The sequence below is a fragment of the Heteronotia binoei genome, chromosome 8 (assembly GCF_032191835.1).
Source record: "Heteronotia binoei isolate CCM8104 ecotype False Entrance Well chromosome 8, APGP_CSIRO_Hbin_v1, whole genome shotgun sequence".
NCBI lineage: Eukaryota > Metazoa > Chordata > Lepidosauria > Squamata > Gekkonidae > Heteronotia > Heteronotia binoei.
The window spans coordinates 30,210,377-30,227,087 of NC_083230.1; the positions used below are offsets into that span (position 1 = coordinate 30,210,377).

Consider the following 16,711-nt stretch of genomic DNA (forward strand, 5'->3'; position numbering starts at 1 on the left):
TACTGAGTTAATAGCCACAGAAAGCTGTAAATCTGTTTAGGAGTGCCCTGCAATGGTAAGAAACAGTACAAGTTACTGAAGGGCTTGAAGTCTCATACCTCTATCAAAAGGCAGTTTCTCCAGCATTTGCTGGGAGAACTACATTAGCATTGTCTCAGGTTTTTACACACACATACCATTCCAGATCGCCACTGCCAAAGCTGACTGAGGCTGCCACAGTGAAATATAAATTTTATACTGCATTGAATGGTAAAGACCCAGTTTAATTTTTTATTTTCCCAGAGTCTTTCTACTAATTATATCTAGAGATACTTGGGAAATGACACACTAGCAAGAAGGAAGAAATAGCAAGTACCATTGGTTATTGTCTGATTATAATTTGGCGGGCAACTAGAAACCAGATGAATATTCCCCAAGTGCCCATGACTCTATTTATTTAGTGGTAAATATTCAACTAGGAAAAATGGCTTGGGTGATTCATATCCTGCAGCTTTTAAAGATAACAAAGTTAGCACAGGAGATGAAATAACATTCATTCATGACTCTTTCAACACAAGAACTACACTGTCTCACTTAAAAACGTTTTTAATTGACTGATGGGACATATCTTTCCTGATTTTTAAATGAATACTAGAAGTATAAATATCATAAAGCAGAATGGAACCTGGAGCAGCCCCCCCCCCCAATGATGTAGAAGAATAGAGAATGCAAGCCAGAGAAAGCTACTCAGTGAGATGTCTTTGAAATCCAGATTCCCATACATATATTCCAGTGCAAATAATGAAAGATGCAACTTGTCAAGATCATGAGACTCTGTCTTCTGGCATAAGATATACTGTATCAGCTCATCAGTACACAACAACACAAACATTGCTTTGGAACCATGAGTAAACCTGCTACCTGTAACTGTTGTTCACTGATGTCTTCTGTGCAGACAGACATTGGGACTGCACTTGCACAGGCCAGCCATGGACACTTTTTTCTAGCTTTAAAAAACTCTGGGAAATGGGGCGGCCCACCCCTCTGGAATCAAGCTGCCCCCCTCCCTCAGTTCCTGCTAAGCTGCTGCAAACTCTCTAAAATGTCAGATATATAGGGAAAACTCTTTTCTGCTGGATTCCAAATACTATGATAATGAAAATGTGAGCTCACAGCGAGGCAGGAGGGAGGGAAGTTTGTTTTCACAGAAGATGCTGATGAACAACAGTTAAAAGTAAGTGCAACTCTGTTTTCATCTTTCGTCTTGCTTTGCAGCCCAACATTGAAAATTAGGAGCTGCTCACCTGAGGAGGAGAGGTGAGCCTCTCACTGAAAAAGGGCATGAAACACAGTCTTTCCGACATCTACTTCTTTTCTTGCTTGCAGGTCTAGGGCATAATGTCTAGGGCAACTGCGTTGCTGCTTTGCAAATGTTGAGAAGTGGAACATTATGATGAAAGGCAGAGGAGGACCCCTGGGCTTATGTGGAATGAGCCCTAACCTCAAGAGGGCAAGATTGTCATGCTGCCCAATAGCAGGACCCAACTGTGGCAATGATCCACCTGGACAATGATTGGGCCAAAGTTGCCTTCCCTTTCTTAGGCCCCCCATAACAAATGAACAATCTTTTGTTCTTACAAAAGGTTCTATTTATGTAGTAAAGAAGAGCTCTTCTAAGATCTAACATCCGTAACACTTTTTCAGCAGGAGAACTGGGATAGGGGAAGAAAACTGGTAGGACAACCTCTTGTTTGAAATGGAATCTAGAAACTGTTTTAGGGAAGGATTTGAAACTGGGGTGCAATACCACTTGCTCATTAAAAATCTTAAGGAAAGGGTGGTCACCCTAAGTGCTGCAAGTTCACTGACCCTCCTAGATGAAGTGATTGCCACTAAAAATGCCACCTTCCAGGATAGCTGAGCTAAGGAACTAGTGGGAAGTGGTTCAAAGTGAGGCTTCATAAGGACAGCCAGAACCATGAGCAGAGAACACTGGGGTACAATACTTGATGTGGAATGGGGAAACACTGGCAAGATCCTTTAGGAAATGCTGGGCAAGCCTATGTGCAAAGACCATAGAACCCTGTTACTTCCTCATGAAAAGCTGAAATAGCTTTAGTTAAGTAATTTGGTAACTGGATAGTGTACCCCTGCCTTCTGTAAACCAAAAGAGACAGTTAAGCTCAAGAAAGTAAAGTGGAATATTTAGGAAATACTGAAACAAAGTCTCTCATCTTAAAGATTCTAAGACTGTAAAAACTTTAAGAAACTCTCAATTGCTTAAAACATATGAACCGTAGTCTGTGCCTAAACTAATTTACATCAGAGTTCCTTTATTGATTTACTTCAGACATTTTACCTGATCTCTATGTTGAATAAAATATTTCGTTATTTTTGAACTTTTAAAAGCCTGTTATGTGCCATTTCAGTAGTTTAAGCTAAAGGGGTGATCTTGTCTTTTCCCTCAGGTTCCTGGGCTGAGCCGGCAGCAAAATATCATACTGTGACAGGGTGGGGCAGCCGCATATCTTCAGAGAAAAGGAAACTAGATAAAAAGGGCTGCTCAGTCAGAAAGGGAGAGAAAAACTGAGGGAAAATTCTGCCTCTGAGGCAGGGAAGTAGGTAAGGTCACCATATGCAACTAGAATATGCAAGGAGAATTAATTGCAACTAGAATTGTGAATCAGTATTTGTACTCTCTTCAGGTTTATAAGCAGAAAGCAAACCTTGCAAAGCAATGCAAACACAAAGATTGCTCCATGCTATTGCACAGGCAATTGGGATACAGGGACAATTATGTAATTAATAAATGTGAAAGCCAGAATTTAACTAAAGGCATGCAAATGTGCAGATGTCCTGCTGAAGAAAGGTGTGTGTGCTTTGTGAGAGGCTAAGGAGATGAGACCTAGCTTAAGCAAGCAGCATGGCACAAGCCAAATGCAGTGATTCCTAGAGCTGATAATCAGTGATATTTGTGGATCAATGAAAATGGAAATAAATATGTGCTAATTTTTATTGATGACTATTCCAGATACACTGTGACCTACCTAATTAAAGAGAAAAGTCAAGTGTCAGAAAATTTTAAAGCATATCGTGGCAATGGTCAATAACAGATTTCAAAGAAAGCCACTAGCAATCTGCACTGACAAAGGAGGGTAATATGTGGGGCAGGAGATGAAGAATTATTTGACTGAACAAGGAACAAAGTATCAGCTTACAGTCCCATATACTCCAGAGCAGAATGATGTCACGGAAAGGAAATATCGTTCTCTCACTGAAATGTGCTGATGTATGCTCCTTGAGGCAGAACTAACTGACAAGTATTAGAGAAAAGCAATCAATGCCTATCTGCAAAACAGATTACCTACTAAAAGTGCAAGTAGTACATCATTTGAACTGTGGTATGGGCACAAATCCAGTCTGAATCATCTAAAAATGTTTGGATCAAAGGCTAAAGAAAAGTAGGCCAAGATAGATCTTAGAGCAGAAGAAAGTATTTTTGTCAGCTATGGACTGGGATGCAAAGGATGCAGAATCCTTAACCCAGAAACAAAAAAGTCAAGATCTACAGTGTGGTCTACATTGCTGAAAGAAAGAAATCTAACATGGAAAAAGTAGATATTCGTCTATATGGACCAACAGAGAAAAATGAAGCACAGCAAACAAACAAAACATCTGAGCACAATGGACAACACACGTAACACACCTGCAGAACCTAAAGTACCAAAAGTGGCTGCAGAACCTAGTGTCAACCAGATCAAACAAAGGAGTACCACCAAGAAGACTTTCTTATCTAACAAAGCCAGAAGCTATACCTGAACCTTTCACATGGGAAGACATAGCAAGAAGGCCTGCAAAAGAAGCAGGAAAAATCTGCAGAAAAAGATTGAATCTCTGATCAAGAACATGAGCACTTAAAGAACTCCAGAGAAGAGAGCAGTAGGATGCAAGTGGATCTCCAAAACCAAGCATGATGCAGAAAGAGAAATACAACGATACAAGACCAAATAGATTGCTAAAAAGATACTCTTAGAAGTATGGAGAAGACCATGATGAAAACTTCACACCAGCGGTGAGAAATAATTCAATAAAATTGCACTTGAGCATAGCAGCAGCAAAGAAAATGCATATGGAACATCTGGACATAAAAACTGCTTTTCTACACAGAGAAATAAAGGGAGATGTTTACATGGAACTGCCACCAGGATTTGAACAATCCAAAGACAAGAAACTCATATATAAACTGCAAAAGAGCATCTATGAGTTGAAACGAGGTGCAAGATGCTGGAATGAGAAACTTCATCAGATGCTAAGGAAGGATTCAGCAAGGCAAGGCAGAATGCTGCCAACACTCAAGATATAGACACAACAAATGGACATATTCTGACTTATATAGATAACCAGATTTTATGCTACAATGACAAGAAGGACAATGATGAGATACTTCAAGATCTGAATCAAGAAGTAGAAATGAAACGATTAAAAAAACAACTACTATGCTGGAATGCAAACAGAATGAGAGGAAGAGGGAAGCTATCTTCTCAACCAGAGGCAGAAATTCCTAGAATTTCTGAAATACATAATAAGAAAGTAGCTAAACCAGCAAGCACTCTTATGGAAACAAACTACCTGAACCAGCAAGGAAGTAGTGAACTTCTGCCTGACAATGAGCAGCATAGAGAAGCAATTGGAAGACTGATATATATATATAAGCACATTGATGTGTCTCGACATCACAGCAGCTGTGGGCATGTTATGCAGAAAGATAGAATCACCAAGCAAAAATGACTGGAATACAGTCAAAAAGACGTGCAAAGTACCTGCATGGCACTGTACCTCTGAAAGTTGCCAATAAGCAACAATCCCAGACTAGTAGGATACATGGATGTACCGGGCAGGAGGAGATACTACAGACAGAAAATCAGCCAGGGGAGATGTATTCTTCTATGGCAGTGGAGCAGTCAGCTGGAGCAGCAGGAAGCAAGAAACTGCAGCTGAATATGTCCACAGTAGAAGTGTGCAGACAGCTGAAATGGATACTGCAACTAATGTGAGACTTTGGAATAGAGGAACCCTAAGGGTGCATAAAATCTGCAGAGGATCAGCTCAGGAACTAAACACGTGGATGTGAAGCATCACCTAGTAAGAAACATGCAAGAAGAGCTTGTTGCATTGAATGAAATGATTGCAGACACACTCACCAAGCCACTTTCTTGAGAAAAGTTTGAAAGTCTATGTAAGAAGAGGGATCTTTGGGACTGCCTCTCCCCATAGGTCTTTGAGATCAGCTACCCAGCACCTTCTGGTGGTCCCAGGAATGTCTGACTTGCCATGACTAGAACCAGGGCTTTCTTGGCCCAGGCCCCGGCGTGGTGGAATGAGCTTCCTTTGGAGATCTGGGCCCCATGGGATCTGCTTCAGTTCTGCAGGGCCGTAAAATGGAGCTCTTCCATCAGGCCTTCAGTTGAGGCAGTGGACATCACCTGTTCCAAACTTAGTCTTATCCTCTCTCTGACTCTCCTCTTTAGTATCAAGCATGTTAGTTCCTAAATAAATCTTTATCTACCCTAGGGTTGCCAAGTCCAATTCAAGGAATATCTGGGGACTTTGGGGGTGGAGCCAGGAGACATTGGGGGTGGAGCCAGGAGCAAGGTTGTGACAAACAAAATGGAACTCCAAGGGAGTTCTGGCCATCACATTTAAAGAGACTGCACACCTTTTTAAATGCCTTCCTTCCATAGGACATAATGGATAGGGGCACCTTCTTTTGAGGCTCATAGAATTGGACACCCTGATCCAATCTTTTTGAAACTTGGGGGGGTATTTTGGAAAGAGACACTGGATGCTATGCTGAAAATCTGGTGTCTCTATCTCAAAAAGCAGCCCCCTCAGAGCCCCAGATACCTGCGGATCAATTCTCCATTATTTCCTATGGAAATAAGTCCCCATAGGGAATAATAGAGTTCCCAGCAGACATTACCCTCCCCTCCCCCTGCTTTCTGATGACCCTGAAGTGGGGGGAGGGCCTCCAAACTGGAGGATCCCCTGCCCCCACCTGGGGATTGTGCAACCCACAAAGAGAATCACGGCAAACGTAGACAGAGAAATCCAAAGTACAAGACTTTCCGTGAGAACCAGCCTCCGTACAACCAACGGAGTTTGTTGTTTCGCACAGGCTTCTTCGAGCTCTTACTTCTTCCCTTTGATATAGTCTTCCATCTTCCATCTATTAGAGGCAGGCAGCCTCTTCACTACCTCTTCACCAGGATTCTTTGGGATGAACTTGGTATTGACTACTATAAAGATTGGACAGATTCCTGGTGATCACGTTCCCTATTTTTCTAAAGACTAATTGTATGGTTGCTTATGAACTAATATATGCTTTTGTAATTGTTGATTTTTTTTTGGTGAGTTTGTTGGTTGTACGGAGGCTGATTCTCAAGCCTTGTGCTTTGGATTTCTCTTTGGGGATTGGCAACCCTGATCTACCCTTTAATCAGCTAGTGCACCATTGCTGTGTTAATTATTCTGTTAATAGAAGGTTCCCAGTTCCTACAAGCTAGAAACTTGCTGGGTAGCTTTCTCTCAGTCTCTCACCAGCAATAAGAGGATAGCAAAGCTGTTACAAGGATTTCTGAGGCAATGTTTGGGGAAAAGTTTGAATAATGAAAATGTAGTATAAATTCTAACAGCTGTTATTAACTATGGCTTGATATATGGCCGAGGACCTGCCTACCTTAGGGACCGCCTCTCCCCATATGTTCCCCAGAGAGCACTGAGATCTAGTTCTCAAAACCTTTTAAAAATCCCTGGGCCAAGAGAGGCTAGATTGAAGACAACGAGGGAGCAAGCCTTTTCAGCAATGGCCCCCCGATGGTCGAATCAACTTCCAGAGGTGGTGCGACACCTGCGGGACTTGAATCAGTTCCGCAGGGCTTGCAAAACCATCCTCTTTCAGCTTGCTTTTAAGATAGAACCCGGCTAAACTGAATTGACCTGTAGCCATCCAGCCATCTTATATACGATTGTGAACTGTAGCACCTTAACTCAATTTTAACTTATAATGGCTATTTATCTATATTAACTAACCTATGTAACCTAATTGTATTTTAACTTGTTTTGTCTTGATTGTATTTTATGCAAACCATGGTTGTCCCATGTCTTTGAGCCGCCCTGAGCCCGCCTTGGCGGGGGAGGGCGGGATACAAGAAATAAAATTTACTTTACTTGATTATATCCACTGTATAACACTGGGATTTCAAAGAATCAGACTTCTGTGTTACCAGTTCACAACATACTTTAACCCGCATCTACATAACCACCTTACTCTAGATGGGAATTCTATACTCTAGATGGGAATTCCACCAGACAAGCAAGGTTTTTAGAAGCTGCAAATTAACTGCAACTCATGTAACTGTTAAGCTTAGAATTTTTTTCAACTTTTGTGGGGGATCTGATTCTAACATTCCACCCCCTTTGTTCTTTGGAAGCAGCCCTCCACTGCAGAGCTTGTTTCTGTGGCACTAATGTCATCGAAACACAGTGGTCTTGTGTGTGCAGGAGTGCCTAGCACCAGAGGAGCAACGATAAAGGGTGCTGTGCAAGTAGAAACAAGGCTTTGGATGCAAGCCAGTGATTTTGGAGTGAAAACAAGGGACCATGGTTTGTAACATATCAAATAATCCAAGTACGTGCCCATTTGCAGAAGGACAATATCTGCATGAGGCGAGTGCTCAATTCTCCTGGTTTTACCAATTTGTATGAAGTGTGATACGATCATGACAAAATGAGTGCCAAATTTCCCATGACTGCCTCCTGGACTGAACAAATTATGGAGCATTTAGAAGAATTTTTACAAAGTTATTCAGACATGGATATGTAGCTGTCTCACTCTGGGGCTGCCAGAAGATTACATCAGACTGTGGGTGGCCAGAATAAATGGATGAGCTCTTATTCATTCTGTGAACTGACCTGTATCTTCAGTGCTCTAGCAATCCACTGGGGCACTAATTTGATATTTAGACACATTCTAAGCCATGCTAAATATTCTCAGGGCTTCTTTCTGGAATCTGGGCCAGTATTTATTGGGTCATCTCATCAAGCAACACTTCCTATGATACAGGAAGGCAAGAATCTGAGTTCAAGCACTACCTCATGTTGAGTTGTGCTCATAACCAGGAACACTGGCCCACAGGTTAATTATGCTTTAGCCTTTTCTACTTGCTAAAAGTTTGACTTAACTGTTTTCCTTTTAACCAAGAATTAACTTCAATTAAGATTTTTTAAACTGCCTTACTTATTTCAATACCAGTTATATTTAGTGGATTTGAAAGGTAGCAGCTTTCCAAATGAAATAATCCCTTACAATGATTTATTTTAAACACTACGTTCAGTTTGTATACAATAACACAGGGGTGTCAAACTCATTTGTTATGAGGGCCGAATAAGACATGAATGCGACCTTGTTGGGCCAGGCCACGTCAGGTTGGGCTGGGCCATATGTGTACCTATTTATGATTAGGTAGCAGACATAAACTTTATAAAGGACACATTCAAACACAGAGATTAAAGGTGCTTTCTTTGTATTTTTCCCATGGAACCCAGAGAGCTGGGCAAAGGAAGCTCTGGTTCTTTCCTTCCTTCCCCGGGGGTCCAGGAGGGGGAGGAGCCTCAGCCAATAGAAGGAAAAGAGGCTTGGCTCAGTAGCTGTGCTGTGCCTGGCAAAGCAAGCTCCCCCTCCCTCTGCAGTGCTGGTAGTAGAGACTTGAGCATGTATGCATTGATCCATGATTGAATTCTTTGTACTGTGGTTCCAGTTAAAACAGCATTGAGAGAAGACTGATGAAAGGTGAAACCAACGAAACGGTAGGAAATCCAGGAAATACGGTCTTTTGAACTCTTTGTGAAAAATTGTGCAGAACGATGCCCTTGTCTCCACCCAGATTCTGAACTGCAAGAAGCGGCTGAAGGCAGTGCCTCTGAGACGTGACTTTAGAAAACAGTCTGGGGGAGCATCGTGTGGGTGTTCGTTGTATTAGTTTGCTGTATGGACTTATTTTAAACTGTGCACTGTATGTTTACACACTTTTTGTGAGAGAGTGATAATTCAACCGGTGAGGTTTTGAAGGATATATTGTGCTTAATACACTGGTACCTGTGCTATTGTATGGCTTGCAAAGCAAGCTGTGATGCAGAAGGAAGCAAGAGAGAGGGAGAAGGAAGCAGATGACAGCCAGTTGCTCAGGGGCCTGATAGGAGCCCTTCGGGGGACAGACTTGGCCCCCGGCCCACATGTTTGACACCCCTGCAATAACACCCTCACCACCCTTTGGCCATCTACATGTTGAGTCCACCAGATGCTGCTCTGTTGCACACCTTGTTAGATGATTTCCTGAACTTTATTCTATTAAAGAAATCAAAACAAACAACCCCCTAATGCGACTAATTAAATGTTACAGCTCTTGTTTAGACACCACGGCACCACAAAAAAACTTTCTGTCTCTCTCTTTGTGATTATTACAGATCTGTTGCAACGGTTTTTGCAACTTCCTCTACACTGCCATAGATGTGGCAACTTTGCTCACAGCTATCCGCAGAAAAGGGCTACTTTTGTTGTAGTTATCTACAGTACATGAGTGAGCAGGAGTACTGTATGGGACAATCCTCAATGATCAATAACCAAAAGTTTTTGTCTCCATATCAAATTCTATGATCATTATTTAAACAGGGTGTAGACTAGTGCTGACATAACTCTAGGAAGGATGCCAACATTAGTTAATACTGCAGCAGTGCACAGTTACGGGGAATTGTGGAAGGAACACAGTTTGTTAAATCTCCAGGAGAGTCTTAACTTAGTCCAGAAACATTTTTTTTCTGTGTTAGAACTGTCAAACTATTTTGACAGCCATGTCATACATGACAGAGTGTGGGGTGGAAGCTGGTTTCCAAGAATCTAAGCAAAGACCTGCAATCTGAGAAACTTTAACTGGAGAGGAATCCTGGGATCTTCAGTATAAGGAGCGCACTCCTCCAACTGAGCCATGATCCATCCTCATCCTCAGGATCACCAGAACCTTGCTACAGAGGCTGAAGAAGAGCAGTGATGATCATAAATATGGAAGATAGGGAGTGGTCCTATTTGTTACAGCTGGATAACAAAATGCCAGTCTGAGGCACACTGTAAATGAATCAAAAGTGCAACATCTAAAAAATTAAAGTTTCTAAGACTCAGCAAAATGTACAAAATCCATTGACAAGGTTGCAATCACATATATATCACAGTGCACAGACATATGACGACAGGTGAGAAAAGGGCAAATTAAACTACAGAAACCCTCATTGATGAGGAAAACAATACCTTCTAGAAAAGTGGATCTGTAATCCACAGATTCACTCGACACCATTTCCGTCGTGGGACTCACACTCCTTGCGCTGACAAGCCTGTCCAAGTGAGGAGTGTGCACTCTTCCATCGTAGCGCACAATCTCTCTGCCTAAGTCTTCACATGGAAGAAAAAAATGCATCAAGTACTGAATTCAAGACTTACCTCAAGTCACCTAAAAGCCTCGCCCTAAGCATCAGGACAACAGTAACTTTATTACAATGAATCTGTGCAAAGTTGAGTAGCTTTAAAAATCATAATTATGGGGGGAGTGTTACATTGGGGCAGGCTGCTAATGTTCAGTAAAAATGACACAGCAAAATATTTTTCTTCCTGTATATAACCGAACAGCAGCATAATCTGCTTTGCCATTAAAAATGAGTTTGCTGCTAGGAGCTCTCTCTGATCTGAATATAGAATCACAGAGTTGGAAGGGCCTCCAGGGTCATCTAGTCCAACACCTTGCACAATGCAAGAAATTCATAGTACCTCCCCCCTACAGCCAGTGACCTCTGCTCCAAGCCCAGAAGATGGCAAAAAGCCCACATAACTCTCCAAGATCCATGGCAAAACTGGCCTAGAGACAAATTGCTGCTTGACCCCAAAGTGATGAACAGCATTTTCCGTGGCATTTAAGGGGCCACAAGAACTAAGCACTGATGCAACCCTTCCTGTCCCCCCTCATGATCTACATCAGTGGTCCCCAACCTTTTTGGGCCCAGGGCCGGCTGGCAGGGTGGGAGCACTGACCCCCCCCCGGTGCCGCAAAGCCTCACTGCCCCGCCCCCGTGCCTCCCCCCTCCGTTTTTACAATATTAAGGCTGGGGCTCTGTAAAGGCGAAACCGTGGCAGCAGCGGTCAGTGGCTGCTGAAAAAGCCACGCTGCCCTTGCTTCCTTCCCACTTCCTTCCTGGCCAGGGGAAGGAAGTGGGAAGGAGACAAGGGCAGTGCGGCTTTTTCAGCAGCCACTGGCGCCACAGTTTCACATGGTTTCCCCGCCAATCAGATGATTGGGGGGTGTTGGCCTTTACAGAGTGGGGGTGTCGGCCTTCACAGAGCCCAGAAGGTGCTTCACGGCCCCTTCCCCAGCCTTAATATTGTAAAAATGGAGGGAAGAAGAGGTGCCTTGGGGAGGAGGAGGAGGCGCTGTGGGTGGGGGCAGCAAGGCTCCACGGGGCTGCAGGGGGGGGCGCCAAGGCTGGGCAGACTGTGGCCTGGTACCAGTTCGCAGCCCAGGAGTTAAGGACTCCTGATCTACATAACTTCACAGAATCAGAACTGCTGTCAGATAGCAATCTAGCCTCTGTTTAAAAACCTCCAAAGAAAGAGAGCCCATTACCTCTTAAGGAATCCTGTTCCACTGAGGAACCACTCGGGCAGGAAGGTCTTCCTAATGTTTAGTTGGAAATTCTTATGATTTAATTTCAACCCACTGGTTCTGGTCCTACCTTTTGGGCCCACAGAAAACAACTCCACACCATCCTCTATATGACAGCCCTTCAAGTACCTGAAGATGGTTATCATATTTCCTCCCCAGGCTAAACATACCCAGCTTTCCTCATAGGACTTGGTCTCCAGACCCCTCACCATCTTCGTTGCCCTCCTCATGACATGTTCCAGCTTGTCTATATCCTTCTTAAATTGTGGTGCTCCAACCTGAACACAATACTTTAGGTGAGATCTAACCAGAGCATAGTAAAATGATATAATCATTTCACTTGATCTGGACACTATACTTCTGTTGATACAGCCCAAAACTGAATTTGCCTTTTTAGCAACTGCATCAAACTGCTGACTCATGTTCAATGTAAGGTCCACTAAGACCCCTAGATCCTTTTCACACATACTACCGCCAAGACAAGTCTCCCCCATCCTATAATCATGCGTTTGATTTTTCCTGCCTAAATGCAGAACTTTACATTGTTTTTGTTTGTTTTAGCCCAGTTTTCCAGCTTGTCAGGATCATCCTGTATCCTGACTCTGTCTTCTACTGTATTTGTGACCGCCTCCCAATTTAGTATCATCTGCAAATTTAATAAGCATTCCCTCTATTCCTTCGTCAAAAACATTTACAAATATATTAAATTAAACAGGTCTCAGACAGATCCCTATGGCACTCCACTTGTCACTCCTCACTAAGACGATGAGGAACCATTTACAAGCACTCTTTGGGTGTGATCTGTCAACTAGTTATGGATCCACCTAACAGTACTAGGATCTAAACCACATTTTACCAACTTGTCAACAAGGACAGTATGTGGAACCTTATTACACTAAGATTATAGACTGTAAGGCAGGCAAGCTTTACTAGCAGGTAAAAAGTTAATTTTGCTCGGCTGAGAAGAGATAGCCAAGCTACATAATAACTATGCTGGTCAGTTGTAGGGAGCAGTGTTCCCTCTGAGCTGAGTTAGTGTGAGCTAGCTCAGTTTTTTAGTCTTCAAGCTCACACACTTTTGTCTTAGCTCAGGAGAAATGGCCCCAGAGCAAACTTATTTATGCAGCAGCTCACAACTTTAATGCCAATCGCTCACAAAGTAGAATTTTTGCTCACAAGACTCCACACACCTTAGAGGGAACATTGATAGGGAGTCAAGCAAAACGGCTGGAATGCATTCCCAGAATTCCTATATGGTGCTAGCTCCCTCTCCTTCCACTTTCTGCAAGAAGTCTTTGCCAAACTCCCCAGTTCTTTATCTCCAACTACAATGAACTCAATGCAAGTGCCATTGGATTTTGCATTCTTCCCTGGCTCACCTCGACGCTTCTGTCCTCTGCAAGTTCTTGGGTCTTTTTGCTTATCAGTAAAATGATATACAGATTGAAAGTGGTGTAGTAGCAGTTGCAGTTGCAGTAGTAGTAATGGTAATAATAACCTACCTTTGATTTGCTTTCTCTTTCTTCTCCACAGGAAAAGCCCAAAAAACAAGACGAAAAGAAAAATGGATAATGACACAACTCCAGCAATGAGCCCTTTAAAATTCTGATCTGGCAGAACCATTACTTTCCCAATAAGTGCTGATGAAACTTCTCTCTTCCACTGAAAAGAAATAAAAACAGAAAGCTCAGGATCTCTGTTTTTAAAAAGTTAGTTTCCCTGCAAGATCCTAGTAATTGTATATGCACACAGTTTACATACACAGCTCCTTTCCCTTACTATCTCTTGTCCTTTCCTCTAATGCCTTGTTTCCACTGGCAGAATTCCCCCCCCACCCCCGCTTGCACAACATTTGCTGTATTATCATATACCTCAAAAAAACAAATAAATGCCTCCTGACTACTCTAAAGACAGTTTTGGCCTTTAGCCTTGATCCTAAGCCCTGAAACTTGTGACAGTGCCTCAGATTAGCTGATCTCATCCACTAAAGATGGACATGTAGTTAAGTTTCTACAGTTTAAGAGCAACATGCTTTTGCTGGAACTGGAAAGAGATTGAAAGTGATGGAAGATTTTGCAGAAGCCTGTGATTGACATACATGTAGAAACCTAGAGTACAACCCTAAGAACGCTTTCCTGGGTGAAACTGTTTGAGTAAGATTCTGATTAGACTTGTCTAGGATTGCTCTCTAGTTTAGTAAGTGCTAAGGAAGTTTGCTGCTTTGAGGTGTGAAGAAGACTCCATCAATCATGCTGAGTTCTTTTTTGTCTGTAATAATTAAACGTGAACTGGCACATTAGAGATTAACGTTACAGCTGTAAAAGATGTTTTAAATAATTTTCTGAGTCTACCACACAATATCACACCAGCCAATTATGTCAGCTTCAATGTTAACTTTTTAATGTTATAAAAATATTGCACTCTCCAAGGAGAAGTCAGATATCAGTCTCTGGTGTAAGTTATTATATGCACCATGAGGCATGCTACTGATGATGATCAAAAAGACAAAACGCCTGAAATGGATCAAGTTTATATATATGATAAATACAAGCTCCTAAGGTATCCAAGGCCCCAGTCCAAATACTAAGCTCATACTTTCAGTAGGCTAATGAATAAGCCTATATATGTGTTATAACGCTATATATGTTATTTCAAAACTAGGAATAAGGCCCGTTGTGAGAATGGGCTCTAGAAACAGGCTCTGGGCGACTACCCCAACTTGAGCTCTCAAGCTCAATTTGCTGTGGCATCGCAGCATGACAACAACCATGCAGATGTGGAAGCTCAGCATGCCTTTTGGCTGCAGTATATAGTTACCAACTTTTCCTGTCATATTCTGCCTTGTGGCATTTAGCATCAGCATGTGTTTGTGGCATGAGCTGTTTTATATTTGGCCTGGCCTGGTTGTGTTATGGTATACCATAGAGTATGTACCTCAAGGCGGCTGTTTTCTGATTTCAACTTTTCATCTCTCCCCCCATCCATGCAACCTCTACCTAGGCAAAGTAGCCTTTTTGCAGATGTCCTGGGGCTGGGGGGTGAGGTTGCTCTCCATGGAGATTGAGCAACACACAGCTCGGGTAATGGGGCAGTAGGTGAGTAGTCAGCAAGGTGGCCATAGACACACACACATATAAAGGTTCCACTCCACCAATGCAAAATTTAGTCGGAATACAACCATTAGTAAGCATTGCAATAGTGTCATGTTTTATATATTTTATATATTAGTTTTTCTGTTTCTTTTTAAAATACTCACACACACACACACATATATATGGCAAGCATGTAAGGCACCACAAGCTTTGAATTTTCTCATTTGGGAATGGCTGCAAGTTAGAAATGTTCAGGTATGTGGTGACAGCTGCAAAATGACAGTCAAAAATAACAATAATGGTGGCTGAAGGGAGGTGGTGAAGCTTCTTTTGGCTTAAAAGAAAATACTTTCTCAGAGAGTCAATGAGTTCTTTTCTTGATGATAACATTGTTGCCTTTCTACAAGAAGACCAGAGAAGAACTCATTGTTCTATCTGCTGACTGCAGGGTTTTTTTTTGTGGATTACAGTAACCAGAGCAAATTTTCTTCCTCCTTCACATTCCGTTCTTTTTATCTATTCCAAGACTTAAGATATAAACCAAGCATTTATAAATTACCATATTACTGAGGAATCTCTCCTGTGGTACCTTTACTTTATTTGTGAAGAGGGTGGTTGGGAGAAAAAGGTAACTGGTTTATTAATTTAGAATAATGTAATGCAACATTTTCCCTTATGTTGATAAGTAAGAGATGACATGTATTTAATGGTAAGTATGTACATATATATTTTACGAATAGACTGGGTTGTTGGTAGTTTCCTCCAATTACTCCTTCCTGTTGTGATCCTATTCATTTCCCAGGATCTTCTACTTTGGAGCAAAGGGAACCAGGAGAGTTCCACTCCACCAATGCAAAATTTAGTCTGAATACAACCACTAGTAAGCATTGCAATAATGACATGTTCTATATGTTTTATATATTAGCTTTTTCTGCTTCTTTTTAAAATCCTGAAATGTGGAAGCGAAGGAAGAACTTTCACTTAAACACTTATCCTACTGAATGTATACAACTGAACTTTGCTCACTTGTAGTTTTGTTGCATTCGTATCATCTAATGACCTCTGAGTTACCTTGATGAGAGTTCATCTCATACACAGTGTATTTTTTTAAATGAATGAAAATAAAATGGAATCAGATTTCCATGACAAAACATGAGAGCTTTTTTTTTTAAAGAAATCATGGCAAAGTAGACTTGTTCTTTCTGGTTTGTTAGATGTCATTAATCTTTCATGGTTCTTTGAAATGTGGGCAGTGGTTCCTTAAAAGGTTCTGTACCTCCACTCAAGGGTTGAACATATGAACATATGAGGCTGCCTTATACTGAATCAGCACCTCTTTGGTCCATCAAAGTCAGCATTGTCTACTCAGACTGGCAGCGGCTCTCCAGGCTCTCAAGCTGAGGTTTTCACACCTATTTGCCTGGACCCTTTTAGTTGGAGATGCCGGGGATTGAACCTGGGACCGTCTGCTTACCAAGCAGATGCTCTACCACTGAGCCACCGTCCCTCCCCTACCACTTGTGGGAGTGTTGCCGGGGGGGGGGGGGGTTACAACATTGCAGGATTTTTTTTAAAAAAAATGCAGCCTGGTAAACTTACCAAAAGTACTTACAAGAAGTAATAAAGGGTAGCTCTGTAAAAAAACTCTATAATATGCAACAGGACCTGAGGCACAGCAGCTTCTGCCATCAGGGTCTTGGTAGATCTACCCCATTCACAGTAAAGTTAATACTGCAAATACACCCTTTTCAGTGGAAATATAGTGACATGACTGGGTGAAGAATGTTTTGGTACTTGGTTTGAGCATGTCACAGAAATACTGAATGAGTGGGGGGAAAAATCTGTGGAAAGCCTTTGAGGTCTGCATATCAGAAGTACTGC

General features: G+C 42.1%; 1 protein-coding gene across 2 annotated transcripts in view; it reads right to left on the reverse strand.

Moving 5' to 3' along the window:
- The window catches only part of MET (MET proto-oncogene, receptor tyrosine kinase), a 172,632-nt gene that overhangs the window by 14,136 nt on the left and 141,785 nt on the right, over window positions 1–16,711 (reverse strand). For both annotated transcript variants that reach the window (XM_060244858.1, XM_060244856.1), the window contains 2 exons: window positions 13,241–13,400; window positions 10,337–10,477 (listed from right to left, as the gene is read on the reverse strand). In XM_060244858.1, the coding sequence (XP_060100841.1) occupies window positions 10,337–10,477; window positions 13,241–13,400 (301 nt within the window). The remainder of the gene's footprint in view (window positions 1–10,336; window positions 10,478–13,240; window positions 13,401–16,711) is intronic.